General features: G+C 35.5%; 1 protein-coding gene across 4 annotated transcripts in view; it reads right to left on the bottom strand.

Annotated features, from left to right (window-relative positions):
• Positions 1–3,065: 3,065 nt before the first annotated feature.
• Positions 3,066–22,920, bottom strand: part of IL7 (interleukin 7) — a 64,919-nt gene continuing 45,064 nt past the window's right edge. The window contains exons 3-6 of one of the 4 annotated variants that reach the window (XM_003269467.4): positions 10,022–10,102; positions 8,524–8,655; positions 6,520–6,573; positions 3,066–4,114 (exon numbers count right to left, since the gene is read on the bottom strand). In XM_003269467.4, the coding sequence (XP_003269515.1) occupies positions 3,995–4,114; positions 6,520–6,573; positions 8,524–8,655; positions 10,022–10,102 (387 nt within the window). In that variant the 3' untranslated portion in view covers positions 3,066–3,994. The remainder of the gene's footprint in view (positions 4,115–6,519; positions 6,574–8,523; positions 8,656–10,021; positions 10,103–22,920) is intronic. The other 3 variants (XM_003269470.4, XM_003269469.4, XM_003269468.4) reach the window with 3 other exon arrangements.

Here is a 22,920-nt window from a genome sequence, read left to right as displayed (position 1 = left end):
AGAAGACTTTTACCTCACGTGATTGGATACTCTTCAAGCTGAACTTCTTCCATTTGTGATAGTATTTGGACCATTTCTAGAATATGTTATAAGGTTTTCTTTCCAATTAAATTTTTAGGTTAAAGTTCTCATTTGAATCAGATTATTTCAAATATAAGAAAATTTGTGATAAGCATTGAAGATAGAAATTGGCAAACATATGTCCCCCTCCCAGAGGTAACAGGTGGTAGGTTATTAAGAGTTACTTGCTGAGCTGAGCAGTGGAGGCATACATGAAGGAATGATCAGTTCCACCTGGGAAAGCATGGGAAAGCTTCAGAAAGAATGAAACACTTAGATTGAAGAAAAAGAATAAATCACTAATCAACAATAATTTAAACAACTAAATTTTAATGTTACCACTTGCCTTAACTTTCTTCATGTAAAATATGAATATGAAATTAGTTCACTTTTAGAACAGTATCTTAAGTAACAATGACCTCTCCCCCATTTAGAAAATTGTTGCCTTATCTAGAAAAATGTACTTCATTCTTACCACTTTTTATGTGAAGGATGCAAATCAAACCCCAGATTATTCCCAAGACAAAACGATGATTTAGCACCTTTCTCAAATATTAACTTTATGGGTCTATGACTGCATGTATTTTTATATTTAGACATTAAAAACTGTTAGAATTTGTAATTATCAATACACCTACTTATTTCATTGTCTTGTCCTACGATATTTCCATAGATTCTATTATTTGGTCAGAATCAAAGCCAAAAGATGTTTCACAACAAATGATATTTAGAAATCAAAGAAAATTCTGCCATATCATCCTGAATGCACCCAGAATGCATGGTGATTTTGAGTACACAAAGTTGGGCCATATTGTCCTAAATTAGTTATGTTTTCTGGTGCTATCATACCCATCTTTAAGTAAATTATTGTAGAAATGTGTTTTCTAGATGATTTAAATGGATATTAATAACAGAATGGCACAATGCAGTTCCTGTAGACTTGCTAACTACCATGTCTAGCTTTTCCCCTTAGAAGCTGAAGGGAAGACAAAGATCATAATTCTTTTAGGGTAGATAAAACATTTCAAATGAACAGATTATTTAAATTGTATTTAAGATAAAGTACTAAGATGAATCTGGTCAAATAATAATGAATGATGCAGGCTTAAGTGCTATGAACAACTAAGGGAACATATATTAATATTATCTAGAATTATCATGGAAGTCATAGCAATTGAGGAAAAGGAATTGAGATGCCCCTTGAACCTTAAGCAGGATTGGCATAGAATTTGCAACAACATTCTATGCAGTAAGAACGTGATGAATGAAGATTGCCCGTACAGAACACCATAAAGATTATCTGACCTACAGTACAAGATACGTGTTTCTGGAGAAATATTTATATGGCGTGGTAGGGTTGACAAAATGTCATTCTTAAGTTGGCTGTCAATGAAAGTGTGGCCTAAAGCAAAGAAACTTTTCTAGTTCAGGTTTCTCATGGATCAATTTTAAGAAAATTATCTTATTCCTGAAAAGAGTATTTCCTTCAGCATATTCCCTGAAAACCTGTTTTAAAATACTTTTAACCAAAACCCTCTGTATAAAGCAGGATTCTCCTTGCTGTTATATTAGTTTTAATTCTATGAATTATATTAACCTTGTGTTAAGTTAGGGTTTATTAATGTAAAAATATGTTATATAATCAAATAAGTTTTAGAAATGATATATTACTATTCAATTTTTTTCACAGCTACATGAATGAGTTTTCAGAGACTTTAATATACTTATATGAATCGTGAACCTCCAAGAGAATATTTAACTCACATCAAAAATAAGTATCTTCCCTCATTTTTTTTTCTTTTTGTAGCATTGGCAAAGATTAGCATTTCTTGGGACAAACTTTAGAAAATGCTGACTTAAAGCATCTACATATATATTTAAAAGAAAATGTTTATTGAGATAAGTCTCTAATTGTGGAGTAGATATACTCTCCCAAATCATTATTAGCCAACCTATCTTGCTAGTGGCTAGGAAACAAAGAAGGGAAATGCAACCATAAGTGTGTGGGTAATTTTTCCAAACGTTTGCCACACAGTACAAGCTGAATACACTGTTTGAGTCCAATTTTCTCAAAAATTCTAATCTACTATAACAAATGACAGAAACCAAGGAAGAAAATTTTAATAGTGTTTTTAAACAAGCATTTAAAAAATATTGACCCTTATTTTACCACAACCCCAGAGAGAATATATTTTTTTAACACTGTTAGGGAACATTATAGATAGCCTTGAAGGAAACATTTTCAAGGACAGTTTCAAGAGTTTACCTTTAGAAATGTAAATTTCCTCATTTCTCTAACTAATGGTTTACCAATATCTCCAGTAATCAGGGTAGAGGTGTACCACATGGTTGACCATGTTTTATGATGGAGGGAGCATAGCCTACTTAGAAAAGTCCATCTGAAGAAAGCAAGCTTGGTGAAGGGTCATTTGCTTCTAAAAAATGTTAGTCAGCTCATCTTTCTGGAGTTAACAGTGATAATCAACTACTCAAAGTCTTGTTAATGGGGCAGTTCAGTAAATTGTATGGAAGTGTATACAATTCTATACAGCTATCGCACCAGTGAAGGTGAAATGTCATATGGGTCAGGGAAAGTGAGAGAAGGCAGGAAGGTGCTACCAACACACACTGAGGGTGTCACCAGAGCATCTTCTGTAGATCAAGTAAAGCCCATCAGCACGTAACTAGATGGTGATGAGGCTGAGAAAGAGCATGAAGGATGTGAGTTCAGTGTAATGCAAACTGACAGCTATTTGTAGATTCTGGCCTGCTTAGAATAGTGTTTCCATTTCCCTTTATCAGTGAATGAAGACTGCAGACATTTCTAAACAAGTTTCTTTTAAAAGACTAAAATTTAACATAGAAGGTAATGTCTCATGTTGATTGTTGGTAATAGGCTATTAAAGGTCATATATTCAATGAAAGTAGAAAATTAAAGAGCAGTGAAGTATTAAAAATCTCATGTTAAAAATTCTGTTGAGATTTATTAACTGAATCTGGCAGTGTTAATACATAGCTCATTTATTTTATCAAAGGAGAAATGTTATCCAAAGTAAGCAATTTGTAATGCTGTATGAAAATATTTTATATACAGATATAGTGTCAAAATTAAATACAAATATTTCATTAATTAAAAGGTAAACATATATTATTATCTTAAAAATATACCTCCCAAATTGCAAACTTAGACAAGTTATAATCTATATAAATGACAAAGTAACTCAGTACTAACGTTTAGCATCCTTAGACTACATGAATTTATTTTTATTTTATTTTTTTGAAATTGTCCTTTTTCATGTCAAAACATTTGCTATACCATTTATTGAAGGCACTGTGTTACACATTCATGATTAATTAAATCTCTTGAAATCTCTTTTAGGTATCTTGGACCTTACTATGCTGTTGCTTACTTAAGGTTTATGACTCTTACTCTCATGGGCATTATCCATATATCATTGTTAACCCTAAAACATCTCCAGCACAGAAGAAGACAATTTTCACTCTTAATACAGTATAATAGATTCATAGTGAACCATAAAATTATTTTGACAGTAAAGCAATGTCAATTTTGAATCTTTGAAACCATTATATACTTCGTAGATTTAATGTCTTCAAATATTTAAACAGGTTTGAAAAGTATTATTGCAACTGATACCTTACATGGATTGTCTTACAAAAATCAGTACAGAATTATACTGATTGATAAATGTTCACATATATAAGAAACAGTTTGTTGACTGGAGCATTCAGTTTCCATTGTTTGTATTCATCTTCTAGTAATACAATATGCATTTCTCAATTGCTCTAATCCGTTTTGACCATGGTGCATTCAGTAACTTCTAGGAAGCATTCCACTCTGAAAAACTGCATAAGCAGATAGATTCTTGGAGGATGCAATTAAAGTTCGTGTTTCTATATTGCCACTCCATATTTTTCAGTGTTCTTTAGTGCCCATCAAAATTTTATTCCAACAAGTTTTTATCTCTTGTAGTAGTCTCTTTAGGAAACACAAATCATTCAGTTTTTTCTGTTCCTTTAAAGATTTATTTTCTTCCTAGAGAATAGAGTTTTAAAAGTTTAAACTTCACATTTTTACAAAAATATATATTTTTAAATACTCAATTTTTCATCATATTACTTTATACTGAAAAACTGGTGCAATGAAAAGGTAGAATCTTGTGTGACATTTTAAAGACGATGATTTCTAACTATCCTTGCCATAACTGACATGTAGAAAATTCAAGGTTGGTTTGATTAAAGATTTAGGATTCTCCAAAGAGCTATATCAGCTGACCGCCATTTTCACAGTTTAACAGTGGACATAATAACACTGTTTGGAATTTCATGAGAAAGGTAATTGTAGATTACTCAGTTGAGTTTCTTTAATGTAGAAAAATTTATTTTTAGTGGGAAGAATAATCAACATTGAAAATACTCAGATTATTTTGCCAAAGATAATTAATAAGGATATAGCTGATGGAGCTTGTACCCTAAGGTCTGCTCCAACAATTAACCTTCACCAGAGTATGTCAGATGCCTGCCTCATAAGCTAGGTTTTAGCACCTGACAAGAATCTTAAAAAGGGCTACCTGTACAACCTATAGGAAGAAAGAGATACTTCGCATGAACAGACATATAAAGGAGTAACTCTATATAGACTCAGTTATATTTCTCTGAGTCCTCTGACCTGTGAGAATGGGAATAGCGCAGGGTAGAGTAATTCTTCACTTAGATAACAACTAGTTAATCACAAATATAAAGCATATCAGTGACTTTTACCCCTTCCTAGACCAGGAGATGATATCAGTTGTTTGTTTTACACTCTTTACAGTTGAGCCCAGACTTCAGGGTTAAAATCAACATAGTGTTTTCAACAATCACTACCAAGTAAATGGATGTGCAAGCAATATAAAAACTATTATAACTAGTTATTGGGTAACTAGATAATTTAGATAACAAGTTATTGGGTATTCTCTTAGTCATATATTATGCTCAGTGTTTTACATAATTTACTTCATTTTATTTGCTTAATCATCGTATGAACTTGATGATTTGAACTCATTTCACAGATGAAGAAACTGATCTGCAAAGAAGATAAATAAGCTGCTAAGGTCAAGTAAATATATGTCAAGTAAATACAATGACTGAATCTTGAGCTCCTCTGTCCTATTTTTAATTTGACCACAAATTCAGATCTCTTTTTGTCATGTATTTAGTAACACTAGCACATACTTTTTAAATAATACATTTCAAAGATTAAACAACAGGTCTCAAAGGGAAATATAAAGGCAAACTTTTCATATTGTTTTCAATAAGGGGTCCTGGACAATTTTTTTAAGTACAAGTTGAAGTTGATTTGCCTAAGCAGATTTGAGATATATAGATGTGAAAATTTCATAGTTTTCCTTGGACACCGAGAATAAGCATTCACTAAAAAGTAAAAAACAAGGAATCTTGGTTTTACTCCTGCATCCTGGGAAAATAGTTGTTATCTTTTCTTTTCTTTTTGTTTGTTTTTTTTTTTTTTTTTGCTTTGTTTTTTGTTTTAAGACGGAGTCCCACTCTGTTGCCCAGGCTAGAGTGCAGTGGCGCGATCTCCGCTCACTGCAACCTCCACCTCCTGGGTTCAAGTGATTCTCCTGCCTCAGCCTCCTGACAGAGCTGGGACTACAGGCGCACACCACGCCCAGCTAATTTTTGTATTTTTAGTAGAGACGGGGTTTCACCATGTTGGCCAGGATGGTCTTGATCACCTTGTGATCCGCCTACCTCGGACTCCCAAAGTGCTGGGATTATAGGCGTGCGCCACCGCACCCAAACTTTCTTTTCCAAACTTTCTTTCCAAATTATCTTAGTGAAAAGCCTTCAGGGTGATTATATTGCTTTTAGCTCCTGTATTCACTTCAGATGTTCCACTTTGCATGGAATCCCTAGAGTTTCCTAAATTTCAGAGTGTACAGGCTCACTTTGCTTTTCTGAAAAGAGTAAGGAATTTCCATGTTGCCATGTAGCTATTGGTCAAATAATGGAAATGTAAAAGAAGAATCCACCACTTTTATGAACCAGGTGTGTTCATTTTTCCATGCCTCAACCTAATTAGTACCTAACAGGGATGGCTTTTTTCTTCATGTATTTGTCATCTAGTTTATTTTCTCCTATATAAATTATTTGTTCATTTCTTTTACCTACTAGCTGCAATATTTTAATGCTACTTATTCTAAAAAAAAAAATCATGCTTTGGTATTTGCCCTAACAGCTTCTATTTTAAAATAGTGGGTTTAAAAATGCAATTTAAAGGAATCAAATTTTTGAGGGGCACCTCACTTCTCCTTTTATCAATGTTATAATAAATTATTTCAAAACCAGCTATAAGAAGGAAATAATTCAAAATGAAAAATTAGGAATTAAGTTGAGTAAAATGCTGATGAACCATAAGGAAAATTATACAATTATTCTCACCAAACTCTTTGTTGGTTGGGCTTCACCCAGGGCAGCTGGTTTTCTTCCTTTAACCTTAAAAACAAAGTCACATTTGTAATATTGAATATTTCTTCATTGCTCCTCCAATTGTAATTGCTAATTTTCATATTGCCTTCAGCTCATCTAATCTATTTGAGACTCTACTTTAAATTTCTTATTGTTAAGAAAGTAAAATATTAATATGATTTAGAAATGGAATATCAGGGTAAAGGAAGAAGCAAGATAGTTCAGTCTTCTGAATACCCAGAATCCATAATTTTGTAGGTATGCCTGTGAGGTATGAAAAATTAACACAGTAGGGTATACTAGCAGAGATAAAACTTGAATTTTAATCAATATAAAAATAAAGTTAACAAGAAATTGTTAAATCCTGGCCATGCATTTTATTAAGCTTCACTTATCAGAAACAAAATGAAATAAAACAATAGTAAAAAGCTTGTAGCATGCCTGTCTCATGAAGAAAATTCAGTGTAGCTGACTGCTTTAACATCTTGCCTTGTTATTTCAAGAAAAAGGTAACTTGTATCAAGTTAATCAATGTTGTAATATAATTTAATTTCAAAGATTTAAATTATTTGCATATTTTCTTTCTCTACAGTTAGTTAATTTTGGAACATGATGATCCATACAAAGCTCAATACATAAGAGAATCACAGATATATAACATACCTAAGACCTTTACCTCTTCCTAGACCAAGAGGTGATATCAGTTTTCTGTTTTACACTCTTTTCAGTTGAACCAAGAGTGGAGGCTTATAATCAACACAGTATTTTCAACAGTCACAACTAATTAATTGGATGTGCAAGCAACATAAAACCTATCTGCATTAGACAGTACTTTGAAATCACTATTAAGTAGGAATGAAGAAATGGTAGACTAGAGTAGGAAGTCTTCATGAATCTTGAACTGAGCCTTGAAGGCATAGAACAAAATAGATCCAATTTATAGAAAAAAAAAGTAGAAATGCTCTCTAGGGACAAACGTAAGGACGCAAGTTTGGAAATAAGCTTGGCAAATCCAGCACACTAAGAGGAGACTGGCTTCCATCAAGTACATAAAGCAATGATAAATGAGGCTATCCAAGTTATATAATAGATAATCTACATTTTTATCACTGTCAATAGGGTTCAAATATAATCTTACCATTTTACCTTCTATGGGAAACTACTAGTGCTCAAACAAAACAAAATTCTTTTTTAAGTCATAAAAATGTTATTTAAGAAAACATTTAAAACCATAAAATAACCTTTTGATTTTGTGTGGCAGCTGGTAAAATCCAAAAAGAGGTAAATAATACAAATAAAGCATTGTATTAAATATTGAAAACTTTTTAGTACTAAGCACTTTACATTGTTATGCCATTTAATCCTTTCAAATCCTACAATGTAGATATTATGTTTTTTTGCATTTCATAGATAAGGAAACTGCTGTCTAGGCTCTAGATGTCTTCCATATTTGGTTTTGTTGTTTTAGTTCATAACCACTAGTAGAAAAGTAGGAAAATATTAGCCCTATTTGTATCAAAGTTATTTAAAGAAGGGAAAATTGTTGGACATGTATATGTCTAGTTTAAGCCTATAAAGATATTTGTTAAATACATTTGATTTCCTGTTTTATTGACTAGGAGTTCTTGTAAATGTGTACATATATGGATTAAAGCTATTAATAAGTTTTAGATACAGAAATTTACCATTCCCCACCCAATATATCACCCTAGTATCCTTGGAAGTTATTATGGCAATGCAGCATTTATTTATTTATTTTTTACTCCCCTTTCACAAACAATTCACTCTAGCCAAGAGACGAATAGGTATTTCCAAATTGAGCCTTTCCTCTTCTAGGATTGAGTAAATATACTTCAACTTTAGATGATAATAAACACTTAGGATTCTATGATAATGGATATGATCATCAGAGAATAGTGGTATCTTGGCACAAGAGTAGTTAATATTTTTATTCAAAGTAAATAGTCCTTAGCTTACCTGGCCAGTGCAGTTCAACAGTATTGTTGTGCCTTCTGAAACTTTTAATAAGTGGAGATCAAAATCACCAGTGCTATTCATTTTAAGAAATTGCCTCAACTTGCGAGCAGCACGGAATAAAAACATACCTTCCTATTATAGGAAAAAGTCAGAAGGGCTATGGTTCAAATAAAATATTAAGAAATTATAAGCTTTCTTAAGGAGCCTAGAGCTTGAGCTATATTGCTAGGTAATGGCCCACCTCCACCCCAGCTTTCTATTCCAGTTAATCATGTGACTGACAAGTAACAAAACTAAAACTGTTTGGCTCCTAGGTGACAGCATGAAATTCCTAGAACTTGGTTTAATAATTATCTTGACTTTTAAAGTTTGTTTTCTCTATTATGCTTATGGGATCTTATCGCTTATGTGTGAACATATTACAAGATTATTCAATTTTAAACATGATAACCGAAGGAGAAGCCTTCTGGAAGCAACAATGTATTATAAGAGGTATGTGTGGTTTTTTCTTAGTATTTCTTGCATCTTTTGAGCTATGGAAGAATAGCTGATAATAAGAAAATAAAGGACTGTAGTCACCTAAAACATAAGTTTTGCAGATATTTAAATTAAGAAATTTTTAAAAAAGAATTTATGGTTGTGAGATGCCATGAAGCTAACTTAGCTACTGTGAGTTTTTAAAAGACTATGAAATAGCACACCCGTTTCTGTAGGGAGAAATGACGTAAACTTTCTAGGTTTTGTAAAGTGTAATATTATACCAACTAGATGTGGTAATCATTTAGAGATAAGCAAATATTGAAAGAAAAATTTTCAAGATGCTTCCAACTAAATTATACCAATGACTTATATTTGTATGTGTGCAAGCATTCACATTAACAAGTATTTTTCTGTATAAGAAATTTAGAGGCCAGGCACAGTGGCTCACGCCTGTAATCCCAGCACTTTGGGAGGCGGAGGCAGGCAGATCATGAGGTCAGGAGATCGAGATCATCCTGGCCAGCATGGTGAAACCTCGTCTCCACTAAAAATACAAAAATTATCTGGGTGTGGTGGTGCATGCCTCTAGACCCAGTTACTTGGGAGACTGAGGCAGGAGAATCGCTTGAACCCAGGAGGCAGAGGTTGCAGTGAGCTGAGATTGCGCCACTACACTCCAGCCTGGCGACAGAGCAAGACTCCGCCTCCAAAAAAAAAAAAAAACAAAAAGAAAATTAGAAATAAGAGATAGGTGTGTGTCTTTGAATTCAACAATTCTAGTATTTTCAAGGTAAAAAATGGAATGGTGAAACAGAAAAAAACTTGTTATTTAATAAGTACAGGACTATTTGTAAAACAAAAATATAAAATTGGGCCATAGTATGATTTAATCAATGGGAATTATGTGGTCAGGCTGCAAATATTAATAGTATTCATATAATTGTCTAACAGAGGCACAAAAAATAGAAGCTTCTATAAGATCAAGCTTGAATGACAAACTCCAAATAATTATCATTACCTTATTAGCATCACAGATATGTCTTTTAAAAAAGTTAAATTCATTATTCAGGCAATTGCTACCAATTTCTTTCATGCTGTCCTGTAATAAATAACATAAAATAATATGGTTAAAACTGAGTACTTTTCTAATATCTTGTAATTATAAAAGTAATAATCTTAAAATATCTTGTATTTATATGTGCATTTTAAGGAAAATAAGTTTTGCCTGGCTCAGCTGACTAAGCATGAGGAATAGTTTTCTACAGTTGAAGGATAAATAAGTGTATACACAAATCCTCCCATATTTAGAGCCCCTCCCAGATCCCATAATTGAATCCCAGAATTCTCTAAGAGAATCTGGCTCATCTAGGGAAATAAAAGTACCTATTTTAGAAGTTATGCTATATAGACAAAGTATTATAAAATGTGAAGTCATTAAGTTGAGATGAATTTAAGAGGTTATTCAGTCAAATTTCCTGCCATCAACAAATAACAAGAAAAGGAATTTATATTAGAATGAAGGGATCCATACAAAGCTCAACACATAAGAGAAAGAATCACAAATATATAACATACCTAAGCCCTTTACCCCTTCATATCAGTTGTCTGTTTTATACTCTTTTCAGTTGAGCTGAGACTACAGGCTTATAATCAACATAGTATTTTCAACAGTCACAACTAATTAATTGGATGTGCAAGGAATATAAAACCATCTGCATTAGACAGTACTTTGAAATTGACAGTGAGAATTAAGGTTGAAATTTATTCACAACATTTTTAGCAATCCAATTTTCTGGGATGGTTGAGGTAGAATTTTCCTGAGACACAGTGTAATTGTATATGTGTGTATTATAAACGTAGGAGTGGGAAAGCAGACTGGTATGTGCTCTATTTTTTTTTCATTTATAAGGAATGTAGTAGAAGAAGGTAGAGATTATCTAAATCAATCATTTAGTTGATATTAGGAAAAACCTCCTAAGGTTTCAGATTTTCTTATGCACTGGGTTGGACTAGCTCTGTCCAGCAAACTAGCAACTCCATGCTATGAGAGCTTCTAGGACTAAAAGCAGTCTTAGCCTACGTAATGTCTCCAGAGAAACAGGATAAGAAATGGAGCAATGGCAGGATTTAGTCATGGGCTTTGAATCCTCATCTGCCTCTCAGAAAAGTATTCATTACTCTTATCACCTGTGAAAAGCATGATGATGTCTGGGTTTACCCTGATTTTAAAATGTATATACTATCAGTTTTATCTGCAAGGAGTGTCTGAATACATACATCTCAAGTGTAAAAGATACATTTTCAATAACTATCTTCACATTGCCTTTGTACATATTCCTGAAAATTTAGTGGATAATTAATATTTGCCTATTAAGTCATTTTCATGTTGACTTCCCCTTACCCCAAGGACAATAACTCATACATAATTTTTTCTTTGATAAAACACAGAGTATTTAATTTTTACCATGTCATCCTTCAAAGAAGAAGGTGAAAAATGTGCAGCTACTCTATATGTTATCTTCCAATTCACCAAAAATTTCGTATGAGACAATATGTCACATAATGAATGCCAATTTCTTGCAACATGTTAGCAAATTGCATGACACATGAGTATTTAAAAAGCCATATTGGTTAGGTGGCTGTTCTAGGTTATTAATAACACTTATTTTTTGCAGATCCACAGAAAGATAATGTTATACCAGTTGATTTTTTTTTTTTTTTTTACCTAATGCTTCATACAGAATGTAAATGTGTTACTATACCCTTAAAAGGTTGACTCCTATAGAGGTCACAGTTATTAATTCATTGACCTTAGTACATTTTATTAATGCATCTAGTATAGATCTATATGACTGCCAATTACTGTTGCTTTCTAAAATTCTTTTCATTCATGCCCTATCAGAAGAATGGCTCAGAGTAAGAATTATAGATACATAGTGTTGGAAAGAAACTTAGATGGCCATCTTTTGATTTAACAAAGAATAGAATTACTTGACCAAAGTCACAATAATTGTTTCTTATTCACATGTCACATATGTCCAGATGCAAATAAGAAACAAATCACAGCTAGGCACGGTGCCTTACACCTGTAATCCCAGCCCTTTGGGAGGCCAAGGTGGGTAGATCGCGAGGTCAGTAGTTCAAGACCAGCCTGGCCAATATGGTGAAACCCCATCTCTACTAAAAATACACACACACAAAAAATTAGCCAGGTGCGGTGGCACATGCCTGTAATCTCAGTTACTTGGGAGGCTGACCCAGGAGAATCGCTTGAACCTGGAGGCGGAGCTTGCAGTGAGCCGAGATCATGCCACTGCACTCCAGCCTGGGCAACAGAGCAAGACTCTGTCTCAGAAAAAAACAAACAAACAAATCATATATCACATATGTCAAGATGTACATAAGAAACAAATTTCTTCAAATATTTTATGAATATGGAAAATCAAAAGAGAAAAGCCAGGATTATAAGACTGAACTGCAGTATTTTCTAGTATAAAACATGACATTGGCTAAGTTCTTTTTTTTTAGGTGAAGTTATTTTTTAATAGTTTTGTCTTTTAGCTCTTATACTAGAGGAAAAGTAATTTATAAACTATAATTACAGTATACACTATAATTACATACAAATTCATTACAGCCCTCTGAATTTGACTATGTTTTATCTTTACAGTGAATTTTATGCTTTATCTTTACAGTGAGTTTTATGCTTTCATATCTTTTCATGTTTTTAGTGTCTTTTTCTTTCTCTATTTTTTAGACATTTATTTTAAGTCCAGGGGTACAAGTGCAGGTTTGTTACATAGGTAAACTTGTGTCATGGGGTTTTTTTGTATAGATTATTTCATCACCCAGGTATTAAGCCTAGTATCCATTAATTGTTTTTTGATCCTCTCCCTCTTCCTACCCTCCATCCTCCAAAAAGCCCCGGTGTGTATTGTTCCTCTGTATGTGTCCATGTGTTCTCATCATTTAGCTGCCACTTATAAGTGAGAACATGTGGTATTTGGTTTTCTGTTCCTGTATTACTTTGCTAAGGATAATGGCCTCCAGCTCCATCCATGTCCCTGCAAAGGACATGATCTCATTGATCTCATTCTTTTTTGTGGCTGCAAAGTGTTCCATGGTGTATATGTACCACATCTTCTTTATCCAGTCTATTATTGATGATCATTTAGGTTGATTCTATGTCTTTGCCATTGTGAATAGTGCTGCAGTGAACATACATGTGCATGTGTCTTTATAATAGGATGATTTATATTCCCTTGGGTATATGCCCAGTAATGGGACTGCTGGGTCGAATAGTATATCTCTCTTTAGGTCTTTGAGAAATTGCCATACCATCTTCCACAATGGCTGAACTGATTTACATTCCCACCAACAGTGTATAAGCATTCCTTTTTCTTCACAACCTTGCCAGCATGTTATTTTTTGACTTTTTAATTATAGCCATTCTGACTGGTGTGACATGGTATTCCATATTTCTTGGAGGTTTTGTTCATTCCTTTTCATTCTTTTTTCTCTACGCTTGTCTGCCTGCCATATTTCATAAAGCTCTGAAATTCTTTCTTCTGTTTGGTCTATTCTACTATTAATACTTGTGATTGCATTACGGAATTCTTGTAGTGTGTTTTTCAGCCCTATCAGGATGATTAAGTTCTTCTCTATACTGGCTATTTTGAACCCTTGCTGGAGAGGTAATGAGGTCAGTTGGAGAAAAGAGGGCACTCAGGCTTTTAGAGGTTTCAGCATTCTTGCTCTGATTCTTTCTCATTTCTGTGAGCTTATCTAATCTACCTTCAATGTTCGATGTTGCCTACCTTTTTTTGTTTGTTTGTTTTTTCCCCGGCACAATTTGGCCACTTTTCCATAGGGCTGCTGTGGTTTGCTGGGGGTCTACTCCAGTCCCTAGTTGCCTTGGATTTTCTGGTAGCTGAAGGTATCACCAGTCAAGGCTGCAAAACAGCAAAGATGGCAGCCTGCCACTTCTTCTAGGAGCTCTGGCCCAGGGAGCTTTGAACCTGTTGCCAGGTGGAACGCACCTGCAGGAGGTGGCTGGAGATCCTGGTTGGGAGGTCTTGCCCAGTCAGGAGGAAGAGGATCAGGGACCCACTTATAGAAGCAGTCTGGCCATGCTTTTGTAGAGCAGCTGCGCAGTGCTGGGGTAACGCTTCACCGCCTGTTGGCTTGGGCTTTCCAAAGCCCACAGGCTGGACAGGCTCAGTACCCAAATAGCAGAGATGGCAGCCCACCCCTCCCTCTGGGACTTCTGTTCCAGGGAGTTTTCAAATCTCTGTAGGCCAGAGAACACCAGTGGGGATGGCTGGAGGTCCTGGTTGGGAGGTCTTGCCCAATAAGGAGGGATGGCTCAGGGACCTGCTTAAAGAAGCAGTCTGACCACGTGTTGGTAGAGCAATTGTGCCGTGTTGGGGGATCCCTTCTGCCCCTGATTGGTTTGGACTCTTCAAAGCCTGCAGGCTGAAAAAGGTGACTCTCCCAAATAGTGAAGATAGTGGCCTTCCCCTCTCCCTGAGAACTCTGTCCCAGGTAGGCACCACACTGCTGCTGGTGGCTAGCTGGAATTCCAAGCCAATGTGTCTTATCCTTTGAGGCACCATGGAAGTAGGGCCCACAGACCATCGCTGCTTGGCCCCCTGGATTCAGCCTCTTTCCTAAGGGTATGCACAAGAATCTAATCTGCTTTTCTGGAGTTGCAGTTACTTTTGCCAGGAAGCCTGAAGCTGGAATATCTACAGTTCTTGGTTCACCAACATGTGCCTGAGCAGCTGTTCTGCCAAGACTCCCATATCTCTGTGTGTTAGACTGAAAGCCCTGGTGGAGTGGGTTCAAGAGGGGATCTCCCAACTCGAGGTTGCAAAGATTCGTGGGAAGAGTGTGGTTTCCGGGGTCACACATTCACTCACTGCTTCTCTGGGCAGGGGAGGTTCACCTGGCTGGGTGTTGCGCCCAGGTGGGCTGTCGTCCTGCCTTTGTTTTCTATGTTCTCATGGGTCAAGTTGTTTCCTTGATTAGTCCCAATGTGAGTACTTGGATGTTTCAGCTGATGGTGCTGTATTTACTCACGCTTTTGTTCCTCTTTGTGAGAGCCACTCACATTAGCTGCTTCTAGTTGGCCATCTTGGCCACTTCCCCACTCCTTTTCTTTCAAGTTCTTAAAATACATGATGTTCTTTACATTTGTAGAATTCTATCTTCTTTAATTTCAGCATGGTTTTCTTCTATCTTTGAATTTTTAAATTACATTTTAAGTCTCTTCTTTAGAAACACTAATTACATAAAAAATGAATCATCTATTAAACTTTTCTTTTCGTGTATGTGTGTACACACATATATATACACAAACACACAATTTCGTTTTGTATGGTTTTTACCCATCCTGTCTTTCATATGCCTGTTTTAATGGCATACTCATTTCCGGTTTTTATTTTAGTCTCTGTATTTCCCCTAAATCCAAAGAACATTTGTTTCTTTCTGGTTTCTTTCATACTATATTGTTTTTAGCTTTTTTTACATTGGTTTCTTAGAGACTTCACATTTTCCATTGCTTTCATGGATAATTAAACTTTGGTCTAGATACTTCATTTTCCTTTTGCCTATTTTGTGTTAATTCATTTGTTCATTTATTTTGCTAGTATCAGTGCATAATTTTCCTTTTAAATTTTCTGATTATTTCTGAAGGGATGCTAAAGTAGAGTAGATTATTGTTCAGCCAATATTTAACATCTAAACTCACCAAATGAGAGGATGTTTTCATTCCATATGGCTGATGTAACAAATTACCAAAAATTTGGAGGCTCAAAACAATAAAAACTTATTAGCTCACATTTCTAGAGGTTCTGGGAGAGCATGCATTGTTTGCCTCTTCTATCTTCTGGTGTCTGCCAGCATTCCTTAGTGTTCCTTGGCTTGTGGCATTGTGGCTTCAGTCTCTGCCTCCATCTTCACATCACCTTCTTTGTGTGGGTGTCAAGTCTTCTGCTTTTCTCTTAGAAGGAACTTGTGATAGCATTTAGGGCCCACCAAGATAATCCAAAATAAACTTATCACACCAACATTCTTAATTCAATCACATCTGTAGATTTCTTTACCTTATACATTTTCAGAGATTAGAATTTTTTATCTGGGTGGCCATTATTTAGCCTACTATAGAGAACTATGCTCCTCTGTCCACTAATGTTGAGTTTGTCCAAAAGACATGTGGTAAGAAATTGATGCTTTCTGTATAGTTTCTGTGGGTCAAGAATTTGGAAGCTGCCTAACCGGGAGCTTCTGGTTCATCTTTCATGAAGAGGCAGTCAAGATGTTGGTCATGTCTGTAGTCACCTGGACTTCATCAGGACTAGAGGATCTATTCCCAAGATGACCTATTCATGCAGGTATTGGGAGAATGCCTCAATTTCTCACCACATGAGCTTCTCCACAGGCTTTCTTCAATATCCTTCCAAGATAGTTGCTGACTTTCCCCCAAGTATCCATGTAAGAGAAAGCAAGGAGGAAGCCATGTCTTTTATTACATGGAAGTCACACACTGCCATTTCCACATTATTCAGTTGCCTTGCAGTGAGTCACTAATTCTTATCCACACTCAAGATGAGGGAATTTAAGCTGTACCTCCTGTAAGGTGGAGTATCTTTGTGGGCATATGTTAAAACTCCCACACAGCTGCTCCTTCCATCTTATGACTTAGAATGAAACACATGGAGGTAATCGAACTCAGCCAAACTGCATACCTGTGAACCTAAGGTAAGTGCATATTACTGTATGCCTCTTTCTCTTTCTGTGTGTGTATGTGTTTGTAGCAAAAACTGACTGATAGAGAACTATTGCTTTTTAGATCAACTAATTGTCCAAAAATAATGGTGGAAAAGGGCAAAGGTAATGAAATGAAACAGCTGTTCATTCTTACCCAATTTCTGTATTCTTTGTCATAGGACAGTTTTCTTCTGAATTTTTTTCATATTTTTCTTTTCAGGAGAGAAAGTCAATATGGTTCACAGTTACTCTTCATGGTCACATGTGCTAGAGCTAGCAAACAAATGTCTAATTATTGCTCATAGCTGATTGCTGCTTCCTTTCTGTTCTTTTTTCTTTCTTTTTTGTAGGGCTGGTTCTAAGGATTGGAAAGTTTTGGCATAGAATATATTCAGTCTAATGTCTCTTGCTATAAGTAAAGTTGGTTCCTACAGAAATATACTTCATTACTTCATTGCTTTTTTTTTTTTTTTTTTTTGAGATGGGGTCTGTTGCCCAGGCTGGAGTGCAGTGGCATGGTCTCAGCTCACTGCAACCTCTGCCTCCCAGGTTCAAGTGATTCTCCTGCCTCAGCTTCCTAAATAACTGGATTCCAGGCATGCACCACCAAAGCCAGCTAATGCTTGTATTTTTAGTAGACACTGGGTTTAACCATGTTGGCCAGGCTGTCCTCAAACTCCTGACCTTAAGTAAAGTAGAAATATTTTTCATTTCTGATCATCACTATGACAACCTATTGATGGCCTTGTGCCATCTGAAGCCTTATTTAGGGGGCCTTTTAAAATGCACTGCTTATTTTTTAGAAAATCTACTCTATGAAATTTGAAAAAGGCGTATATTGTTCCTGGAATTCTATCTCAATTGCTACAATTTTTACCATTTGTCAAATAGCTTAGCAGATTATAGTATGACTTAATAGTTAATTCTTAGTTTAAATTAAAGTCATTTATTCTTTGATCAAATATTTGAGCATTTACCATGTGCCATTTAGTATTAAGAAGACAACAGGGATCAAAATCATACATGGCTCCTTCCCTCAAGAAGTTTATTATTTGGTGGCAAAAACATTAATCCAATAACAGCAATCAATTCCCCACTTGATAACTGTTATGAATACAAGATATATGCTGCCATGAAGCCTATACAAGAAGATTTTACTTAAAAACCTCAATGAATACTTCCCGGAGAAGGATACTTCACAAGAGATCTCAATCATAAGTTGAGGAATCCCCTAGGAAAAAGGGGGATTCAGTAGCAAACAGTATAGGTGACTACTTTGAAGAGAGAGGGAACATGGCCTGTATGTGGCTAGAAAGAAGAGAGCAAGGGAAAGTAGGAATATGGCTGAGAGAGGAAGAGACAGAATTGGTTTGACATAAAGCCAGGGCTGGAAGAGACCAAATTATGTGTGGCCTTAAGGATATTTTAAGAAGTTTTGTATCAATCCTAAAAGCAATAATTAATGTATTTCTACTTACAAACATGGGAATAGTTTTTCTAGTTTACTTTTTTCAACGATCATATTAACAGCCACATGCCGGATGGTTTGGAGAGATTCAAGAAAGTATATAGGTGAATCTTTATGAGGCTATTACATAGTCAGTGCTTAAGATAATTGTTTATTGCACTTGATGGTAAGAGAGAATCTAGAAATACATGAATAGATTTGAGAAATAGGAAGCAAATTTAATGTGATTTGAAAATAAAAATTAAGCAAGATGGACATATCAAGGATCATTCTTGAGTTGTCTGGTGAGTACAACAAAAGAGTCAGATGCTCCTTGACTTACAATGGGTTTACATTCCAATAAGCCCATTGTAAATTCAAAAATGATAAGCCTAACTATGGTAAGCTGGTTACCATCAGTATTTTGTTGCCATTGAGATAGGAAATAGAAGAAGAGGTGGAGTGTATAAATTATGTGTTAGGTTTTAAACAGATGATGTTTGAGCTGACTTTCAAAGATTCAGGAACAGATGTCAAATAGACAAATAATAAAGCCAGAGAGTTAGAAGGAAAGCCAAGAGAATGGATCATTTTGAGGAAGTGGTAGTCCATAGTAAATGCCAATTAAAAGGTCAAGTAACTTGAGTCTTGTTCAAAATTTATCTACATAAAGAAAACAGCTAAAATAGAAAGGAAAGCTAATAATGGAATGGTAAAATAAATGATGGAAAATAAAATAAAGTATTAAGCAGATATATTTGTTTTCAGGTAATGTTTATAAACAAGTGGTAAATCTATAATAAAACATTAAGAGAAAAAGGTACTATGTAGAAGCCTATATTTAAATGTGAATGCATATGTAGACACTTGAACACACTTATCTACCAGAAGCTTTTTAACTATCATTTAACTGACTTTCTGGATGATCAACAGTTTCTATTCCTTCTGTCAAAACATATTCACTAATGCCCAGAGAACAGTGAAGACTCCAAACTAGTAGTTTAGTTTCTTATGTGCTCGTGTATATTTTCTCCCACCACTTCAGTTGCTCATTGACTAAGTCAATTCCTTAACACTAAGTTGTGCTTAGCATTTATTTATAATACTTAATACTATATAAATCAATAAAATATAAGTATAAAAATAGTTGTTTTGAGAACTTCTGCTCTCCCGTTTGGCATATAAGAAGCTTAGAAGTTGCCAATCCATACTTAAAAGTAAAAAGCTAAACCCATTAAAAAAAATCGACAACTCTTCTTAGATCAGAGAAGTGAGGTCGCAGGGCAAACCACTGCCCTAAAGTTGGAGAGACAGAGAGGATCCCCAAATTAGAGAAACAGATAGAACCACAACTTACTGAAGCAGAGATCCATGATCAGAAACCTCCATAGCAACCATTGTGGGGGTAGAAAAAATTAAACTGTAATTGGCAAATTGCTGAAGGCTCAGTGTGAAACAACTTTGAGAATTAAAAACTCCAAGGGTACCCAGTCATAGTGGGGGGGGGGCTACATACTTTTATGAGTTTGACCTTTAGGAGCTCTATCTACTAGGTCCTCATGGTAAATATCAGATGAGAAAGTCCTCTTGTGTTTCTGGTAGGAGGAGGGGAAAAACTATTATAAAATAAGCCAGAGGTGGGAGGATCACTTGAGCCCAGAAGTTTGAGACCAGCCTGGGTAACATAGTGAGATTCTATCTTTACAAATAATTACAAAAAAATTAGCCACGCATTGTGGCACATGCTGGTGGTCCCAGCTACTCGGGTTGAAATAGGAGCATCACTTGAACCCAGGAGGTCAAGGCTGCAGTGAGCCATGATTTATATCACTGCACTCTAGCCTGGGTGACAGTAACACCCTGTCTCAAAAAATAATAATAATTTCTAAAAAGCCAAATAGTCTGTTCTCCTTTAAAGGGCCTAACATCAAGGGAGACTATTTTACCAGAGCGTAACCTTCTGAGGTTTTATCAAAGTCTGATCTGTCTGGGGAAAAAAATACCCAACTCCAGGGTCCTCTAGTTTTTCACATGTTGGAAGGCTGCCCTGTACCACCTAAGGAGGAGAAAAAAAAGAGCAGCACTGGTAAAGTTCACAGTCCAGGTCACAGGCTCACCAAAAGACTAAGACCTAATCACAGGCTTATAGAACACATCCCCTTTTTCCACACCGTATTATGACATCACTAAAGGCCTATTTATCACAGTTTCTTTTACTCAGAACATTATAATCAGCTATGAAAAAAAAATTACAGGGCATACTAGAAGGCAAAAAACACAGTTTGAAGAGCCAGAGCAAGCATAAGGACCAGACTTATATGTGGCCATGAGGTTGGAATTATCAGAACAGAAATCTTTTTAAAAGTCTATGATTGAGGCCAGGCGCGGTGGCTCATGCCTGTAATCCCAGCACTTTGAGAGGCTAAGGCAGGCAGATCACGAGGTCAGGAGATCGAGACCATCCTGGTTAACATGGTGAAACCCCTTCTCTACTAAAAATACAAAAAAATTAGCTGGACATGGTGGTGGGTGCCTGTAGTCCCAGCTACTCAGGAGGCTGAGGCAGGAGAATGGCGTGAACCTGAGAGGTGGAGGTTTCAGTGAGCCGAGATCATGCCACTGCATTCCAGCCTGGGCAACAGAGCGAGACTCCATCTCAAAAAATAAATAAATAAAGTCTATGATTAATATGCTCAGAGCTGTCAGAGCTGTAATGAAAAAATTAGACAACAGACAAGAACAGATAAAAAATGTAAGCAGGGAGATTAAAATTCTAGGAAATAATTTTAAAATGATAAAGATCAAAAACAGAAAATATGCCTTTGATGGGCTCATTAGTAGACTTCACATAGCTGAGGAAAGAATCTCGGAGTCTAATGATAGGACAACAGAAACTTCCAAAACTGAGAAGCAAAAATTTAAAAAAAAACTGATAAAAAAGAACAGAATATCTAAGAACTGTGGGACAATTACAAAAGGAGTAGCATACATGTAATGGGAATATAAAAAAGGAGAAGAGACAGAAAAAGAAAAATCAAGGGATGAAGAAAATATCTAGAAAAGAATGCAAAGTGGAGAAAAGAAACAACTTATCTATAGAAGAGCAAAGACAAGAATTACATCCAAATTCACCACAGAAATCATGCAAGCAAAAAGAGAGAGGAATTAAATATTCAAAATGTTAAGAGTAAAAAACCACTGTTTAAATTATGTACTCTGTGAATTTAGCCTTCAAAAGTGAAAGAGGAATAAAGCCTTTCTCAGACAAACAAAAATTGAGAGAATTTCTTACAAGTAAACCTGCCTTGCAAGAAATCTTAGCAGAAGCTATTCAGGAAGAAGGAAAATTACGTAAGTTAGAAACATGGATCTAAATAAAGGAAGGAACAGCATCAGAGAATAAGTGAAGGTAAAATAAATACTTTCCCTTATTTTTACTTTTTTCCTTTTATTTTTAGTTGACACAATAATCGTACATATTTATGGATGACACAGTGATATTTCCATATGTGATATACAATGTGTAATGATCAAATCAGGGAAATTAGCATATCCATCCCCTCAAACATTCATCATTTCTTTCTGTTTTGAACATCCAAAATCCTCTATTCTAGCTTTCTGAGCATATACAATAAATTATGGTAAACTATGTTCACCCTACAGTGCTGCAGAATGCCAGGGCTCATTCCTCCTATATAGTTATAATTTTACATCTGTTAACCAACCTCTCCTTATTGTCCCCTCCCTCCCACACTTCTGTGCCTTTAATACCCATGATTTTATTCTCTACTTCCATGAACTCAATTATGTTTTAGCTCCCACATATAAATGACAGCATGTGGTGTTTATTTTTCTGTGACTGACTGATTTGGCTTAATATAATGTCCTCCAGGCTCATCTGTGTTGCTGTGAGTGACAGGATTTCATACTTTTTTTATACCTGAAGGTTATTTCATTGAGTATATATACTACATTTTCTTCATCCATTTGTTTGTTGATGGACACTTAATTCCATGTCTTAGCCATTGTGAATACTGCTGCAATAAACATTAAGGTACAGGTATCCCTTTAATAGACTGATTTCCTTTCCTTTGGATAACTGCTTGGTAGTGAGATTGCAGGAGCACATGCTAGTTCCATTTTTTAATTTTGTGAAGAAACTTCATACGGTTTTCAATAATGGCTGTACGGAATTCACATTCCCACCAACAGTTCTAATGGTTTCCTTTTCTCCATATCCTCATCAACACTTATCTTTTGTCTTTTTGATAATAGCCATTCTGACAGGTGTGATAGCTCATTGTGGTATTGATTTGCATTTTTTTCCGGTGATTAGTGATCTTGAGCATTTTTTCACATACTTATTGGCCATTTGTATGTTTTAGCTTCATAAATGTCTACTCACATCCTTTGCTCACTTTTTTTTTATTATTATACTTGAAGTTCTGGGATACAGAACGTGCAGGCTTGCAACATAGGTATAGATGTGCCATGGTGGTTTGTTGCACCCATCAACCCATCATCTACATTAGGTATCTCTCTTAATGCTATCTCTCCCCTTGTCCCCCACCCTGCGACAGGCCCCAATGTGTGATGTTCCCCTCCCTGTGCCCATATGTTCTCATTGTTCAACTCTCACTTAGGAGTGAGAACATGTGGTCTTTGGTTTTCTGTTCCTGTGTTAGTTTGCTGAGAATGAT

Source organism: Nomascus leucogenys, chromosome 16 (genome assembly GCF_006542625.1).
Source record: "Nomascus leucogenys isolate Asia chromosome 16, Asia_NLE_v1, whole genome shotgun sequence".
Lineage (NCBI taxonomy): Eukaryota > Metazoa > Chordata > Mammalia > Primates > Hylobatidae > Nomascus > Nomascus leucogenys.
Note: the sequence above shows the minus strand (reverse complement) of the source record. Positions and strands in the feature narration are given on the sequence as shown.